Here is an 18,302-nt window from a genome sequence, read left to right as displayed (position 1 = left end):
CAGTGATTTTAAAACAATTCATTAGATATTCAGTCCAACAATACATCTGAACATGGCTTTTATCAGCTGTGTTCAGTTTTCTGCAGAATGCATCACATATGCATGCCTCCCAACTTTAGAGAGAGGGAAAGAGGGTAATTTGCATGTGCTAAAGGTGCGCACCCAAAATTTGTGGCCATAGCCTTGCGACCAGGGGTCGTGTTCTACAATCTTGTTAGACCACATCCCATTTTTTGCTGCTGTGGGGGCATGGACAGCATTCTGTGAGCTGTTGTCCATGCCCCCAACCCGTCTGTCTCCCTGAATAGATGCTGTGTGCATGGACACATCATTTATTTGCTGCTGCACCTGCTCAGCAGAACAACAATGCGAAAATCGGGACAGTTGTGAGGTAAGCATATGCCATGTACATACAGAACCCTTATATGTCTGTGCACTTATATTATTTCACATTTTTTAAAGAACCCTTATAACTAGTGTGTAATTTGAATGTATAGTGATTAATTGCAGACTTGTGTACTACTGTTTGTTATACAGTTGGAATGAATGTTCCTAGAGTACATGTTATCTTTCTTGGTCTAGATAACAACAGATTGCCAAGCAAATGGTAGGATGCTGTACCCAACTGGGGGCCTGATTCAGACATGTTCACTACCCTGCATATGCTCGCAGCCTAGCGAACAGTTCATCGCCACTTGCTGCCCCACCAAACTCCCACACTGCCCCGATCCCCTTATTATCATGTGGCCGAAGGGGAGCAAAAATATTTGATGGTCGCCGACCATCGAATGATTTTTCTCCCCTTCAGTAATAAAAGTCAGTCTGAACTTATTTCTACCAGAGATGGCCAAAATGGGGGTGGGGCATCAAACCGCCTGCGTTACCAGGACATACCTCCCAACTGTCCCGTTTACAGCGGGAACATCCCGGTTTTCGTGGACGTTCTCGCAGCCCGTCCGGAGCCAGCAGTGTCCTTATGTGGGGGCAGTAGGGAGTCCCAGCTGCCACCCGCTTGTCAGCGAGGAATAGATGCTGTGCGCTTGCGCACAGTGTTTATTCCCCAAAAGCAGACAGGCAACGGCAAAGTGGGGGCGTGGCCTCGCACAAGTGATGCAATGTGAATGCCACACCCCTCACCGCAAGGCCATGCCCACAAAATGTTGCGGCGCGTGAAGGCCCCACTGGACCACCAATGAAAATTGAGAGGTATGCTAATATGATTAGTTTTGATAACTTTATTTCTCTGGTACACCAGAGACCACTGCTCATCAGATTTCTGCACCCCAGGGATTTATCTCCTTTTAATCTCCTTTTTTTCCCATTTAAGATATCACTTTTATGAAGATCATCAGTCTGTTTACACCAAAGCAGTGTGGAAAAACCTGAATCCAGTCATTGATCATAAAATGCAGTTCGTTGCATCAAATGTATCTAATGGACTTTTGAGTTACCTACAAAAAAATGCATTGGTTGTAGATCTATGGGGCCTTCAAGGTATAACTTGTTTATTTTTATATTTATTATTAAAGATTATAATTATAAATTGAAAAACATACATGGAAACAAAAATTATAATGCATCTGAAAATGAGGAAAAAATTGGATCCTAGTGCAGTGGTTCCCAAACCTTTTTGAATCATGGCGCCTTAGAGTATCAGAATTGTTTTCACAGCACCCATAGGTTAAAAGTTTCTTGTTGAGAAATGTAGAAAAAAAAATTAAATTAGCTAAATTGTTTTAATCTGTTATCCTTAGATGTAATTATGTAATGAGGGATAGTATTTGCTTTTGTTTGTCAACATATTTGCTGATTGGCAGGTACAAGTGCTGGGTTTGCCCATTATGCCCATGGGGCGAGTTGAGGTTTGTGCCAAGTGAGACTGAGGGGTAGATTTATTAAGCTTGGTGAAGTGATAAAGCGTCTGGTTTTTATCACCGGCCAATAAGCTCCTACCTGTCATTTTTCAAACCAAGCCTGTAACTTCACAGTTAGGAGCTGATTGGCTGGTGATAAAAACCAGACACTTTATCACTTCACCGAGTTTAATAAATCTGCTCCTGAATTACTTAAGGTGTCCATACATCAGAAAGACCTGTCTTACAATCATGATTGTGTCCAACTTTCCCTTCAACTCCCTTGCAGCCCTTGGTGGTTTTTGGACACACAATGTACTCCCAATCCATCATACAATCCAGCTGCTGCATACTCACAATTGATTGTATGCACCAAACCCATCTCAAAACTGCCACTCAAATGACGCCTGTTGTATGAGCCGTCAAATGACCAATTGTATGTGCTTTAAAGCGCATACAATCGTCTCCCAATGTCAACTGATGCAGCACGTCTGATCAGAGGACCAATCCTCCAACCTGCGGGACCGCGCATTGCGAGATTGTGTGCACACAATGTGCATACAATCTGCATATAATCCATCATACAATCCGTCAAGATTGTATAACTGGGTGCAATGTCTTTCAGCACACCAATAGAGGGAACACGGGCGATGAGTAGATATTTCAAGCATGCTTGAAATATCTAGCCCGGTGATAGTGACTTGCAGGGCCGCACATCGCTTGCTATGGGGCATATACACAAACACACACACACACAGTGATTTGAGCCTCATTTCTAAGCGATCTGACTAGATAACTTAGAAATTAAGCACAAATGGGGCTTAAATTGCCCCGTGTGTATGTCCCATAAGATTGACCATGAATAACTTGAATTTGTCCTGGACTACAAATCCAAGGTACCCCTGCAAGTGCCCTGAGGCACCCAAGGGTGCCATGCCACACAGTTTGGGAACCCGTCCTAGTTTTATAATGACTATGCTGATATGAACTGTATGCACTTTCCCTCCCAGCAGCAACGATACTTGTTATCAAAGTTATTGAGTGTTCTCCACATCTCATGCTGGGTACACAAGAAAAAAAATGAAAATAAAAATCCCTTGCGGACATGATTAGTATGTCATCTATTTTCTACCAGAGGCTAGGTGCCTTATCCCACATTACTTATAATTTACAATAACTAATGATGGCAAGAAAGGGCCTTGACTGTTTTCATAAAAATGACATCCAATAGGAACAGAGAGAGCGGACATTTGTGTGACTGGTTCCCTGTAGCTGAATGAGTCAATGCGAGTAAATTTGGTGCACAGAATTCATTGCCTTACTATGGTCCATTCATAATTAACAAAGGCATATTACAGCATACCTCCCAACTTTTGTTAATCTGTAACCAGGATATGGCCAGTGCCAACTTTCCATTAGGCACGTGAGGCATGTGCCCAGGGGTGGCACTTGTTTGGGAGCGGCACTTGGATGTTTGTGATAACACTGTCAGCCTGAATTGTACCAGTAACTGCTAAATATCCACGGTACTGTACCATATTCCATCTTGAATAGAGTGTAAATGATAGGACATGCACATGCAATGGATAGCACATAACTGTCCTACTTAGTAAATATGTATGCATACAAAAAATGCCAGTTAGTGGCTATTTATTAATCCATTAAATTGGCTATTATTAAATGAGTGCTTATAAGTCATCAATAAATATAATACAATTATTATATCCTTAAAGATATCGTCAACGCCATGAAAAGTAATGACCCACGGGTAAACACTGAACCATATCTTTAATCTAATGATTCAGTGACGTCACTTGGACCCCTGCCAAAAATACAGTCTGAACTACATGTTCAAATCATTGTTAATGATACAATGGGTACACACGGAACGATATGCACAATAAACTTGTTAATGACATTGTTATCATGCTTATCCTTCCTTAAAATTGGATAGGTGTATTCAGCTTATACAAATGGAGCTGGACTCATCTGAGAGGCTCCCAGCATGCCGATCGCCATCCTCCACCCGCGAATGGGTCATGCTCACATGCCCCATTCTCGGCAATGGACGTGCGAGCATGTGAAACACTCGTGCATCCACCTCCTCCGACACCGCGGCCACAAGATACCAGTGGATGGTGTGCCAGCGGAAACGTTTACAGCGGCCCCATCAGTAGCTGTCTTCTCTTACCCCATTTCCCCAGGAAGGTATTTATATATCATATGGACCATATATAGACTTTCAGGTTAGCAGTAGGGTAAAAGGTTGCACTATAAGAAGCACGATCCATTAGAAAATCCAGGATGGCAATCCAGTATAGCCAATGGATCTAATTGCAATCTTCTCACAATTTGACAGAGAGGAAGTCGTTGTTTGGGTGTGCTACAGTACTGTAAGTTGCCATTTATCTGGGAGTGTCAGCAAAAAATGCAGGTGCGCCCAGGCCTTTGATGTCAACATTGACCTTGATCAGCCTGTTCATGTAACAGAGTTGTGGAAGAGTCAGACCTACTCCCATTTGCATGAATGGTGTACGGATGTGTGACAGGAGTGAATAGTGATATTTTTGCAAATTTACACGGGGCTGTGGCTTACTACTCGCAGTAGGCAATTATATCCTTTAAAGGAAACATTATCTTGTATAACCCAAACTCAGGAATTAAATATTGGGGTAGGTACCTTTCCCTCCCCCTCCTATTACTAAAATATTGGTTATTAGCATCTATGAATTCACTTATAATAAATTTATAGTATTCTAGGTTACTTATAAAGAATACCCTATTCACGTTTTAGATTTCTAATATAAATATAAAGTAAACCTTTTTTTCGATGGAAGGTATGCCCCTCCCTTTATGTCACTTGGCTCTTGTTTATTCCACCACCATCTCTTCTTTATTTTGTTCTCTCTATGTCTCAATTATTCCTACTATACAATACTATCTAATATGTTCTATTGTGAAGTAATTTAAAATTATACTTCTTTTGATTAAATACTGATTGCAATGTTTGCATTATAGATATGTTATTGTTCCCCTGATGAAGTAATTATTGACGAAACGCGTTGGTATTTTGCTAAGTACTCTTGATTGAGGATAATCTTTTATATTCTGTACCAACATCCGAAGAAACAAATAAATATGCCCTTTGGATGAACAACTTCTTTGCTTACTTCACTGAAAATTGTGGATTTTCTTACCTGAATTTTATGGTTTAAATGATATACTTTAGGCACCATACCACTAATGGTTGTGTATTTTTCTTTTGATTCTCTGGCCCTTTGGGAATCTAGTGGTCGGGCTGCCATATTGTGAACTATTAGTCTATTCTTAAATATCACTTTAAATGTAGCGCGTGGTGGAATATTGGAAAAGAGTGTGTGTGTATATATATATATATATATATATATATATATATATATATAGAGGTGAGTAGGACGGTGACACTCGGAGTAAATCAATAAAGACCAGGAGACCTTGGATGTAGATCTCCTGGTCTTTATTGATTTACTCCGAGTGCCACCGTCCTACTCACCTCTGCATACAAGCACCTGCGCTGTCAGGTGTACATCACGGAGGGCACCGCTCATTATACGTCATTGGAGTGCCGCACCTATGAAATTTATATATATATATATATATATATATATATATTTGTTTGTTTTTCCAGAAGGTTGCCCTGAAATTGACTGGTCTCTGCCAGACACAGCGTGCACAGATGAAGGCTTTATTTTAATTGATAATATGAAAACTGTAAACCCCAGTTCATCTTTAGTGGTAAGTACCACCATATTAATATATATTTATATATATATTTATATACAAACATGTTTCAATTTAAAGAAGCATCATCTAATTTTAATATGCTCATTTTAATAAATAGAATCAGTCAGTTCTTTATTTTCTTTCTTTTCATTTTTTCCGTGTCTACTCTTATTGAAACGTAGAAGCCGGTGAGAGGAATATGCTTGAACCACTGTGCTTTTCGATTTGGTTTAAAATCAATAATCATGGATAAAAATCCATTTTATAAAATGGATAAAACCATGTAATTTGGTCCTGATTACCTGCAGTACAAAACCCAAGTTTGGTTTTTAAATCCAAGTTCCAAACACAGACCAGACTCTGTGCTCCACTTGAAACCTCAAAGTAATTCTGACCTGAGACTCAACTAAACTCGGAACCCCTAAGTTTGGGTGTGTTTGTACAGTATTTCTAGAAAACTGCACATCAGCTTTATTTACACAAATGTTGTACGGGTGTACACAACTGTATATTAAATTGTGCATACTTGACCGATCGGATGAGGACCAAAATGCTCTTTATCCAAACATCCCTCCTTAATATATTATTGACGTCACCTGTGTCTAATTATTTTATATATAATAAAGGAATAAAAAAAAAAGGTGATTGTAATAATATATTATGAAGGAAGTACAGAGAAAGAAGTGCAGGTAGAGAGCATTTTGTCCCTCCCTGGAATGGGTCATAGTGTATATTAAATTTAAACCACTGGAGTATATTAGATTTAAACTAATAGTTTAATAATGCCTGGATACTGCTTATAGCTCCACCTATTTGAAAGACAATTATTTTATAAACTTTCTTTGTAGTGGAACAAAGACAATGTAAACAACACTAAAGAATAGGAGCAATCTCTGTACTACTTATAAACTGAGACAGGACTCTGGAGAGATGTCACTGTGCTCTGGCCGTGGAGCCCCTGGCAGACGGGGGCCCGGGGTACAGTAGCTCTTGTATTCCTCTTTAATCTATCTATGCTCTTGTGACTATGTTGGCATGGTACATATCTTTATATAAACTGAATTTAGGAACAATAAAAAGTTGCCAAGGCTTTGCTGCAATTTATAACCTAAAGGAAAAAATCATACACTCGTCATTCATTGCTTTTCTCTGGGAATAAAATCACGACTTGACACGTCGTTTCTCACAGCCACAATGACTTTGACAATCCTGCGTCCTTATTACACATCTACATCACTCACCCTGAGGAATGACTCCTGAACCATCAAGATCATTGTTGTCATTGTGGAGTAGTTACTCTCGCAAAAAATAAATAAATGCTTGGTCGTTTGTATATATAAATATTAGATGGCAAATACAGTTTTTATATTTCAAATTAAAATGTGTACAGATTTTTTTCAATGTCAAAAAAATACAGTAGAAATAAGAAAAATGAATCGCTCATGAGCAGGAAACGAACCCCAGGCATTGGCTATGGGACACTGTTGCCTTACCTGCTGGGGTACATAGCCTGCTGTAACAGAAGCCTGGAAGCTCATTCATTCAGCTGAGTGGCACTGTATACAGTATCCTTACCACTTTCCAAAAAGAAAAAAAAAATCTTTAACATGCTACGTAAAGCGTTACCTTAACCACTACTGAGTGTTTGAGGCGTTGATTTACAGTAAAAAGCAATTCTTAAACAGCATTTATGTCTGAAGCAGGCACAAAATAATGTTTGGGGCTTGTAAAATTGCATAATGTACACAATATAATTATATTAAAAAGGACCTGGATTTACTGTGCTGTGCAATGGGATGCTTGTCCAGGCGTTGTTACACACATTGGGGGTTATTCTGATTCACTCGGAAAGGCACAATCACTCTCTAATGGACAAAACCATATGCACTGCAGGTGGGGCTGATGTAACATGTGCAGAGAGAAATTGATTTGGGTGTTTTATCGTTTCTGTGCAGGGTAAATACTGGCTGCTTTATTTTTACACTTCAATATACTGTAGATATCAGTTTGAAGTACACCCCCCACCCAAATCTAATTCTCTCTGCACATGTTACATCAGCCCCACCTGCAGTGCATATGGTTTTGTCCATTAGAGAGTTATTGTGCTTTTCTGAGTGAATCAGAATAACCCCCATGGTGGGCTGCCTGGCTATATTCAAAACACTGTAATTCCCGGCTATTTGAAATCTCGAGTTGCCGCCTGCTAGGTCTGCAAGCCAATTGGAGCTTGCTCATGGTCCGGCAGCCAATCAGGAGCCACCACTGTGCCACTCCTGATTGGCTGCTGGACCACAAGCTCCAGATGGCACGCAGACCCGGCAGGCGGCAGCACAAGATTTCAAATAGTCAGAACCTGCAGTGCTCTGAATACAGCCGGGCAGCCCCCCGCTCTACTGTGGCTGTCACCCCATTACCGTGAGCATTTATTCCCACATGGCAACGAGCAGGTAATCCCACATGGCAACGAGCATGGAACCCCTGGCAATGAGCATGGACCCTCTGGCAATGAGCATGTAGCAGAACTTATTTAGCAGCACTTATGTAGCATAATTTGTAATAGGTATTACAGTGTGGCATAATATGTAATGGACAATATGGTGTTTGGCTTAAGGTGTAATGGGCATTACAGTGTAATTAAGGAACATATTGCTTATAACTTTTGGCTCAATCTGTGTTGCATTATGTGAATTTTGGCTCATTACATTTGGCATCATGTGTAAGAAGCATGTATAATGGGATCTACTATTTTGCATTACGTGTAGACGTGGTATATGGTGTGATACACTAAACTCAAAGACACCCCCCCTTTTGAGTAGCCTTCAGCACACGCACAACTGGGTCCTTCACTTTTGATGCCAAGGTGGGCCTGTGTACTTTAAATGCCAGGGCTCTCAGAGCATTCACTGTCACTGGCACCACTAACACCCCCTTCCCCTATCATGGTGCCCTCCCCCGTCTGTATAATATATATAATAGATTATTTTCCAAGTTAAATGAAACAAAGACTTTTCCTTTCTTGGTTTCAGGATTCAAACAGTCACGTTTCTGAGCTCTACCTGAAGTTATTAAAGTTGGAACAAGAAACTGAACTTTTAAGGGACATTAATAGAGCTGTGAGAGAGGAGAATATATACCTTAAGGAGTCACTAAAGCAATCTGGGACATGGAAATGCCAAGGTCAGTAAATATGGTTGGACCTTTATCATATCTTAAAAATAAAAAAAATGGTGATACAAAGTATCATGGTCCTTATTCTAGTTCCAGAATCAGTATGACCAATGGTAAGTCTTTGCGCATATTGTTATATGCGCATGTGTAGGACTTCTGTGTGCGTGACTTTGCCAACCTGCACAGTCGGCGTGGATGGTGGCAGTGATCTTGCATGGGAACGCCCAGTGTTTCATGGGCGCCCACTGACAAGCCCAGGAGAAATCATTCAATGGTCGCTGAATCAGGCCCCATATGTGTTAAATGTCAAATAATATGAAACATTAGAAATTCATGGTCATTAATACTTGACATTTACATTGCTGACAGTGTGTTTGTACACATTTGGACAATGTTTCACTAATATAACCAGAGCCATTGAGGTATCCGAGGGCCCTGGGTAATGAGGGGAAAATCTGTCAGGCATGGCAAAGCCCCCTCCAACAACCCAAACTAGTGATAGGCAAAACGGCTCTCTAAAGAGAGCGGGGATCAAGTGAGTGCTCAGTGACAAGATCCGGATCTATGGACGGATCGTAGACTCGCTTTAATAACTATTGTATTGCTTGTTTATGCTTTTTCATGTACATTGCTGTGGAATTATATAAATAAGTGAGGCATTACAATGGAAAAAAAAAACACATTTACTTTTTGTGAAACTCTATAAACGGACATCATGATCACACTTGTGAATTCATCAAATTAGTACAGCTGTATGAAGAATGATTGCACTTAAGGATATGGATTCCATTATATTGGCAAAAATTTGTTATTAAAAAAAAATCCAAACAATTTTAGTACACTGGGTTTAGACGTATTAAAATGCCGACATTTGAAAAATAACAGGTCCCGCTTCTCCTGCATAAAGCGGAGAAGTGGGCATCTGTTACAGCCCCCCCAGACGTTATCAGCAGGCATCCGTTACAGCCCCCCCAGACGTTATCAACCCCCCCATCTTATAAGGAGCACCGTTATGTCCAGCGTCCACGGCTATCCTTATCGACGCCCCGGAGTGCTGTGCATGTTCATTAAAAAAAACCTCTCTTCCCCCTAGCCCAGGGGTTCCCAATCTTTTTCGAATCGAGGCACTGTAGAGTATCAGAAATTTTCCATGGCACCCCTATGCCCCCCAAAAATATATAAAATTAAGTAGATTGTGTTTATATGTGCTTCTTAATTTCAGTGCTGTGTTAAAGGGCAGGATTTGCTTCTGATTGTACATGTATTTTATGATTGCCAGCCACCAGCATTGGTTTTGTCCATAAATAATTTGAATTGGTCCTGAACCACCAACCCGTGTCACCCCTGCAAGTGTCCCGAGGCACCCCAGGGAGCCACGGCACACAGTTTGGGAACCACTGCCCTAGCCGCTTCACTGAGCATGTGACAGATCTCACAATTAGCATGACATCTCGAGCGCAGCCCGGAGCCAGCAGCAGGGCTAGCCTTGTCCAGGCAGTGGGGATAGGATGCTAGCCCAGGGCTGGTGAAGCGACCGGGGCGGTTTATTGCCTAGTTAACTAACGTTCAGTGCAGATATGTACTTAATGCTAGTTGATACATCTGCCCCATGGTTTTCAAAAGCTACAAGTAAAAATTATAGATGTTTCCAGACAGATTTGATTCAGAAATTCACATAGCTATTTGTGAAAGATTTCTGTATTTTGTACCTAAAAATTGCATTTGTTAGGTTTAGTTTACACTTATGGTTTTAAGGAGATATATATCTCTTATATATTTGGCTACATCTGTCACTCAAAGTGTGTGAGTGTGTGTATAACGCTGGATGGAGCCTCTGACTCACATGACTGACTCACATGACAGAGAACCAGCCCAGTGAGCCCACAGACAGTGCCAGACACCCTCTGCCTTCCCATGCTGCCCAGCACTGCTACTCCACAGCCACCAGGTGAGCGCCCCCCTCCCGCGATTGGCGGCAAAAACACACCCCTCCCGCGATTTGCGGCAAAAAACACACACCCCCACGACCCCCCCTCCTGCGATTCGCGGCAAAACCCCCCCCTCCCGCGATTCGCATCAAAAACACCCCCCCGCGATTCGAGGGAAACACCCCCTGCAATTCGCGGCAAAAACACCCCGCGACCCCCTTCCCGCGATTCACGGCAAAAACACCCCCTCCCCCGCGACCCCCCCTCCCGTGATTCACGGCAAACTCCCCCGCGCGATTCACGGCAAAAAGAACCCCCCCCTGCGTGCTTCGCGACGACCCCCCTCCCGCAATTCGCAGCAGCCCCAGGATTAAATGGCACATGCAAAACACTGACATGGCTAAATGAAACACTGACATGGTCGACAATGAAAAAGCAAAAACACACCCCTCCCGCGATTTGCGGCAAAAACACAGCCCCGCGACCCCCCCTCCCGCGATTCGCGGCAAACCCCCCCTCCCGCGATGCGCAGCAAAAACACACCCCCTCCCCCGCGACCCCCCCTCCCGCGATTCGCAGAAAAAAAAAACTCCCACGATTCACGGCAAAAACATCCCCTCCCCCGCGCCCCCCGCCCCGCCTCCATTCGCGGCCAAAAAAAAACTCCCGCGATTCGCGGCAAAAACACCCGCGACCCCCCTCCCGTGATTCGCAGCAAACACACCCCCCGCCACCCCCCTACCCGCGAATCATGGCAAAACCCCCCCCGTAACCCCCCCTCCCGCGATTCACGGCAAAAACACCGCCCTCCCCCGCGACCCCCCTCCCGAGATTCGTGGCAACCCCCCCCCGCGCGATTCACGGCAAAAAGAACCCCCCCGCGACCCCCTTGCACGCTTCGCGACGACCCCCCTCCCGCAATTCGCGCCCACCCCCCCCCACACAATTCGCAGCAGCCCCAGGATCAAATGGCACATGCAAAACACTGACATGGCTATGGTCGACAATGAAAAAGGTTGACATGAGTTTTTGAAGATTTATTTTTAATGTTTTCATATTCATTGTCATGTGTCAACATGGACACCAATGAAGTGCCACACTTATGTCAACATTTACATGCGTTGACCTTTATGTGTTGATTTTTTCTTGTGGCGATTCGCGTCACACCCCTCCCCCCGCGCGATTCACGGCACCCCCCTGCGACCCCCCTCCCACAATTCACGGCAACCCCCCACCGGAACCCCCGTGAACCTCGCCCGCGATTCGCGGCACCCCCCCCCGCCCGCAATTCTCGGCACCCCACACCGTGACCCCCCCTCCCGCGATTCACGGCACACCACCCGCGACCCCCCCTCCCACGATTCGCCGCAGCCCCCGCAACCCCCCTCCCGCGATTTGTGGCAACCCACCCCCCTACCACGATTCTCTGCAACCCCTCCCCTCCCACGATTCGCAGCAACCACCCCCCGCAACCCCCCCTCCCGCAATGCGCGGCACCCCCCGCGACTCGCGAACACTCAAGTTGCAATACAGGGCATCTTTCATACAATTCATACAAACGTTCACAAATTAAGGGGGCGCAGCCCCTTACGACGGTGTGAAGAGCGCCCGTAGGGCGCGATGAATCACCTAGTAAATAAATAAAAGACTAACTACTCCTCACCTCTATGAGGTGAAGTACTTCCAGTGACCACTAGCGGCCACTCGATGGACCAAATTAATCCCTTTTGTGCTTAAAAAAAAATGTCCTAACAGAAAGCGAAAGCTATTTTTGCAGGGACACTGATCGGTTTCAGACTTTCTGCATATGGAGAGAGGGAGCTGTGAAGACAGATATTGGATGAAGAAAGCAGATAGGGGGTGGTGTGGAGTTTGTGGGCTGAAAACTGTCACAGCTTAATGTGAAAGTACATTGCATTTGACAGACTTTTAACTAGTGAATCCATTGATTCACAGAAGGTGGTGCATGTGCTGTTAGCAGCATTTTTTTTTTTAGGCTGCCTGGGATTGGTTGGGCTCAGAAGGCCTGCGAAGAACAGGTTGCAATGTAATCATTGTGACCACAGGCACTGATCATGATGACTGTGTTAGAAGGTTTGACCAATGTCAAGTTTGGGATATATACCAGGGTAGAAGAACAATTTGGCATCTGCTGACGTCTTTAAATGGGTAGGTCCCAAATACTGTAGACAAGGGGTAGCCAACTCCAGTCCTCGAGAGCTACCAAGTGTTCACATTTTCCAGACAACCTAGCTGCTGCACAGTTGCACTCATTACTCACTAACACATTTTAAAAGATCCACAGGTGGAGCTAATTACTTCACTTGTGATTCTGGGCCTTATTCTAGTTTGCTCTTTCTGACAAAATCCTTTATGGAAGTACATTTATTTATATATGCAAAGTCTATCTAATTTATTCATGTCGCACGCAATCAATGATTGAATGTCCAGATTTATAACCAATGAATATTATTTATGAATGTAAACTGATGAAACTGTATCATGGATTACAAAATATAACAATACAGGTATCATACATAATAACAATTATGTTGCCAGCATCCTTAAATACAATTAACCTCAGTGTTAAATACTGTGTATGTGAATACAGCGCGGGAGGGGGCGTGGCTATGAAGCAGCCATTTTGTGTTACCAAGTCTTTGTGTCCGCCATTTTGTGTACTGCCGCATGGCACACAAAGGAACCATATTGTCGGCCATTTTAGATTCCACTACATAGCCCACAAAGGAACTTTAACAAAAGACTAATAACTTCCGCCTGGCAATCAAACATAAACTGACTGTACGTTCATTTGTCTTTCCACAACATTTATTCCAAATTACCTCTAACCTGCATCATGCAATACTCAAGATCCTGAATATAACTCGCACATTCAGCAAACACACTTTACCTGCAGCATACACAATTGAATATCATTTAAGCTACAATGTACTTCTCTGTACAGAACACCTAACTGGCACTATACAATCTATGGCCTTGCTATATCATACTCACATCACATGCCGTTACACACACACTTCAATACAAAGAATCCAGACAATAGTGGACTACCCTCACAGCACATGTTATCTTACAGTTACATCCGATTATCTAGATAATCTAGCCAGTCAATATACTTTAAAAGCTTCATTCACACAGATCACCTTCAACTACAGACCGAAGCTTTCTTTGTCCAAACCATAGGTAAACATACGCTGGGCCTATGCACATGTTAATATCTGAAGACAAACTAAGAATGGAAGTTAACTACTCTTAAACTCTCTAGCATAATCCATATACCATAACCGGGGTCCTAGTACACAATATATCGGTCCTACAAGTTTATACATTACTCAAAGCCATGTGTCCAATCTTATCCAATCTTTCTCCAGGACTATTGCACTGCATCTTGACTGGCTCAGGTTCCAAAAACAACTAACTGAAAACTGTATATTTACTTCCCAAGAGAACTCCCTTTGCTGGGCTTATTCATCATTGGCACACCCCTTTGTTTACAGTACCTTGTGACTGGCTTAAGTGGATCCTTTTGTTTTTCCAGAGGCCATTCATTCACCTGGTATCACTTAGCTTATAGACACGCCCCTCTGTTGCTGTACCTTAATCTATTGTGAACTTATAATTTGTAATAACATGTGAGTGCAATATCATATGGAATTCTAATAACTGTCATCTGATAGCTAATGTAATTTCGCACATTTAGAGACCAAGCATGACCTTATGTGAATCTAAAAATATGTAAATTAATATTCGATCTTTTCCTTACTTATGAGATATGAATAATATTTATCTCAGACTATATTAATTTAGTGGGCATGATTATAATTATAAAAATTATATGCTGGGAAAAATTAGGCATTGACACCTTCTTAGATGGACAAAACCATGTGCACTGCAGGGGGGGGGGGGGGGGGCAGGTGTAAAATGTGCAGAGAGAATTAGATTTGGGTGAGTTATTTTGTTTCTGTGCAGGGTAAATACTGGCTGCTTTATTTTTACACTGCAATATAGATCTCACTTTGAAGTAAAACCCCACCCAAATCTAATTCACTCTGCACAAGTAACATCTGCCCCACCTGCAGTGCACATGGTTTTGTCCATCTAAGAAGGATTTTCTCAGAAAGAGTGAACTAGAATAACCCCCTTTGTGAGGAGATCTGGAAAACATGCCCTGTTGGTAGCTCTCGAGGACTAGAGTTGGCTACCCCAGCTGTAGACTCTACAATATTTGGGAGCTACAGAGTAGAGAATGACAAGACTTATTCAGCAGATGTAAGTGTTATAGAGGGTACACAAAGTAAGATCAGCACTATTCAAATCAAATAGAAAAATCAAAAGGGCATCGAATGGTTTTTCTACATTTGATACAGATTCGATCCCAATGCATGTAAATCGAATAGAAAAGTAGCCTTGTCAGGCAACACTATATAGTACAAATATGTACCATATAGTCAAATCAAATGCATTTTGCATACCATTTCATTTGATCCTATCGAATCAGGATTGAGTCGCAAGCAAAGTCACACCGTGTGTACCCACTATTAGTCAATCTCATTGATTCTAGGCAATTTCCTCAGAGAAGTCTCTGTGACTATATAACCTGCTACAAATGATTGGCATACAGATTCACTTTTCTTAATTTTTAGGTTGTGACAAACCTGTAAGGGGACTATGCCAAGACTACTCTGCCAACAATGCGCAGTCAGCAAGTTCTACAAAAGAAGTTATGAAGCGGTCGGGCTGTAGGACAAGTTATGATGCAGACTTTGCTAAAGCGCTTAAGGTTTTCTATCAAAGCATGAACACAATCAGAGGACATTTCCTGCGGCTAAAACACTACAAACCACCGGTAAGTAAACCTTACAGTTCCAACCACTTGTATTAGAACACGAGATGTATGGTCAGATCTGAAGACATCTGTTAAGTGGCAGAAACTGTGCGGTAGATATATTAAGCTTGGTGAAGGGGCTGGTACTTTTTCACCAGCCAATCAGCTCATAACTGTTAAGTTACAGGTTGAGTTTTAAACTACCAGCCACTTTTTCACTTCACAGTGCTTAATAAAGCTGCCACTGTATTGTCTTTGGACTGGGGCAGATTGGGTTGCTGGGACACATTTCGGCCAGTTGCCCCAACTCCTAGATGGCAGCATTAACTGAGATATAACACTCGGAGACTTATGCATAAGGTCAAAATGCTTTAATTGAGCCAATATTCTGGGTGTTATCCCATTGTCAGGGAATCAGAGCAAGTGTAAAGGCGTGTACACACACTTTCCCAGAACAATTCCCAGAATATCCCAGAACAATTCTATAATTAACAGGTATGAGGGCATTAAGTCGACACACAATATGTCAACACTTTAAAAGGCTGACATATGTTTACACAGTCAAAAGGTCGACGTGTAAATGGTTAACATGGAAAAAAGCTGACATGAATTTTTCATATTTTTTATACCCACTTGTTCTTACTTTACCATAACAGTGGACAAGGAGGGAGAATATAAAAGCATATAGTCTCCATGTCAACATCTGCCAACATAGACAAAAAAACATGAACAACTCATGTCAACCTTTTTGCACGATTGCCTGTTGGCCTAATGATCCACACCTCGTTAACAAGGGAGCATGCTTCGTTCATATCGTACACTCTGAAAGGCCTAAATGAGGTACAGTATATAATTTACAAAACCACAGTGTGTATACAGCATTATAGGCCGGATCTGTGTGTGGCCAGTGGGGATGTTGGATGCAGTCCAGTTGAGCTATAAAATAAGCACCACTATGGCCTAATACTAAATCTGACCTGTGGTGATGTTATATAGCAATTACCACTATGGCCAAATACTAACTCCGACCTGTGGTGATGTTATATAGCAAGCACCAGTAATGCATAGTATACCGCATGACGGAACAGATTCTGGGTCAGACAGGGGTGATGGTATATACTAAGCACCACTGTGGCATAGTATACAGCATTACGGGCAGGATTCTGGGGGTGATGTCGGATGCAGTTAAGAGATGTTTTTCATCAGAGTTGCACATACATCCTGATAGACTTATGGTGTGTACACACGGTCAGATGTGTCGTGCGATGCGTTTCCCTATGCGATCAAATCGCATTGCATGGCATGCATGCAATGGCATACAATTTTGACTATATAGTGCAGATCTGCACTATATAGTCAATGCAGCCAAGACTTTCTGCCGTGCGATATGGAAGTGCGCATCGGGATCTGCATGCGATGCCGACACGATGTTGACTATATCGGCAACATCGGAAGGCAAAATGTATCATGTGTACACACTATTAGAGTAGTCAGTTTCGGAAAATTCCACTCAGGAGGAGGAAGTGGGAGAGAATTCACATTTTTTAAGTGTGCCTTGAACTTTGAAAAGCCTTCATCTAATTATTAGCTATGTTACTATAACTTATCGTTCACATTGACAAAGTTTTTTCCCTTTTTATTTTAGGAGGAAGAAAACATTCATCTACTACGACTATTTACAGAGAAACAGTCACTAATGTTCAAAGACTTTTGGCAGCAACTTGAATCTTGTATCTGCAAACTGAAGAATGACGTGGCGGCCATTGTTAAGAAAAAAAGACAAGACGTTACTTGCACTAAAATATAGATTTGTAATTAGACAAACTTCATAATAAAAACAGTTTTTATTAAACTACAGGACTATTCCACCTTAGTAATCTTACATTGTGGTATTTCAGAATCAAATTAAGCAGCACTTTTAAAAGCTGGATTTATAGGTTCGATGCAATTAAATACAAAACCAGGTTTATTTATATTATTCCACACATTAATACATAAAACAAACTAGTCGATTCAATATGCACAGTGAATAGCTTTTGGTTGGTGTTTAGTCGAGTACCAGCATTCTCCGACTCAAGTGCTATGCGGTTTGCACCAGCTTAAACTCCTTTTTATTTCATATATGTATATTATCGGCGATCTTTAAAATACCAGGGATATTTAATACAAACAGTGGATTGGAAAGCAGCAAGAAGAGGAGGTTAATATAAAATCTATAAACCAAAATAAACAAATAAATCATTAGAGGAGTAGTGTTCTAAAAAAAAACAACTGTTATAATAATAAAAAAAGAAAAAAAAAAAGGATACATTAATTAATATCCCTAAACTTAAGACATAAGACAGTGGTCTCCAACCTTTTTGGGGCGGGAGCTACGCGAGACAAAATAAACTGCATTAAGAGCTACAAAAAAAAAATATCTGCCCAATAATCGAAAAATGCCCTTTAGGGGGGTAGACACCAGAACGATTAGGGCTCAATTCCATCAATCTGGATCCAATTCTGACCGATTGGATGCAGATTGTATGTAGATTGGGCATGTTTTTGCATGTTTACATCCAATTCCGATCAGATTCCAATCCAATGCGCGTCCCCGCTGTCGTTTTACAGATCCTACCTGCTGCAGATTGGATCTGTAAAAGATCCATTCAACTGGATACAGAATCAGATCGGGATCAGATTGGATGCAGATCGTGTGCTCCAACAGATCGTGCGACCAACACACAATCTGCTAACAATCAGGAT

At 42.1% G+C, this 18,302-nt stretch overlaps 1 protein-coding gene across 1 annotated transcript; it reads left to right on the top strand.

Annotated features, from left to right (window-relative positions):
• The first annotated feature begins 249 nt into the window (after positions 1-249).
• Positions 250-17,409, top strand: LOC146062891 (kinesin-like protein KIF28). Its single transcript, XM_083174898.1, has 6 exons — positions 250-263; positions 1,328-1,494; positions 5,521-5,627; positions 8,642-8,792; positions 15,376-15,578; positions 17,203-17,409. Exons 1-6 carry the CDS (start codon positions 250-252, stop codon positions 17,362-17,364), a joined length of 804 nt encoding a protein of 267 aa, XP_083031024.1. The 3' UTR covers positions 17,365-17,409.
• Positions 17,410-18,302: the final 893 nt, after the last annotated feature.

The sequence above is a fragment of the Crinia signifera genome, chromosome 3, assembly GCF_055691185.1.
Source record: "Crinia signifera chromosome 3, ASM5569118v1, whole genome shotgun sequence".
NCBI classification, from domain to species: domain Eukaryota; kingdom Metazoa; phylum Chordata; class Amphibia; order Anura; family Myobatrachidae; genus Crinia; species Crinia signifera.
This window is presented reverse-complemented; position numbering and strand designations above follow the sequence as displayed.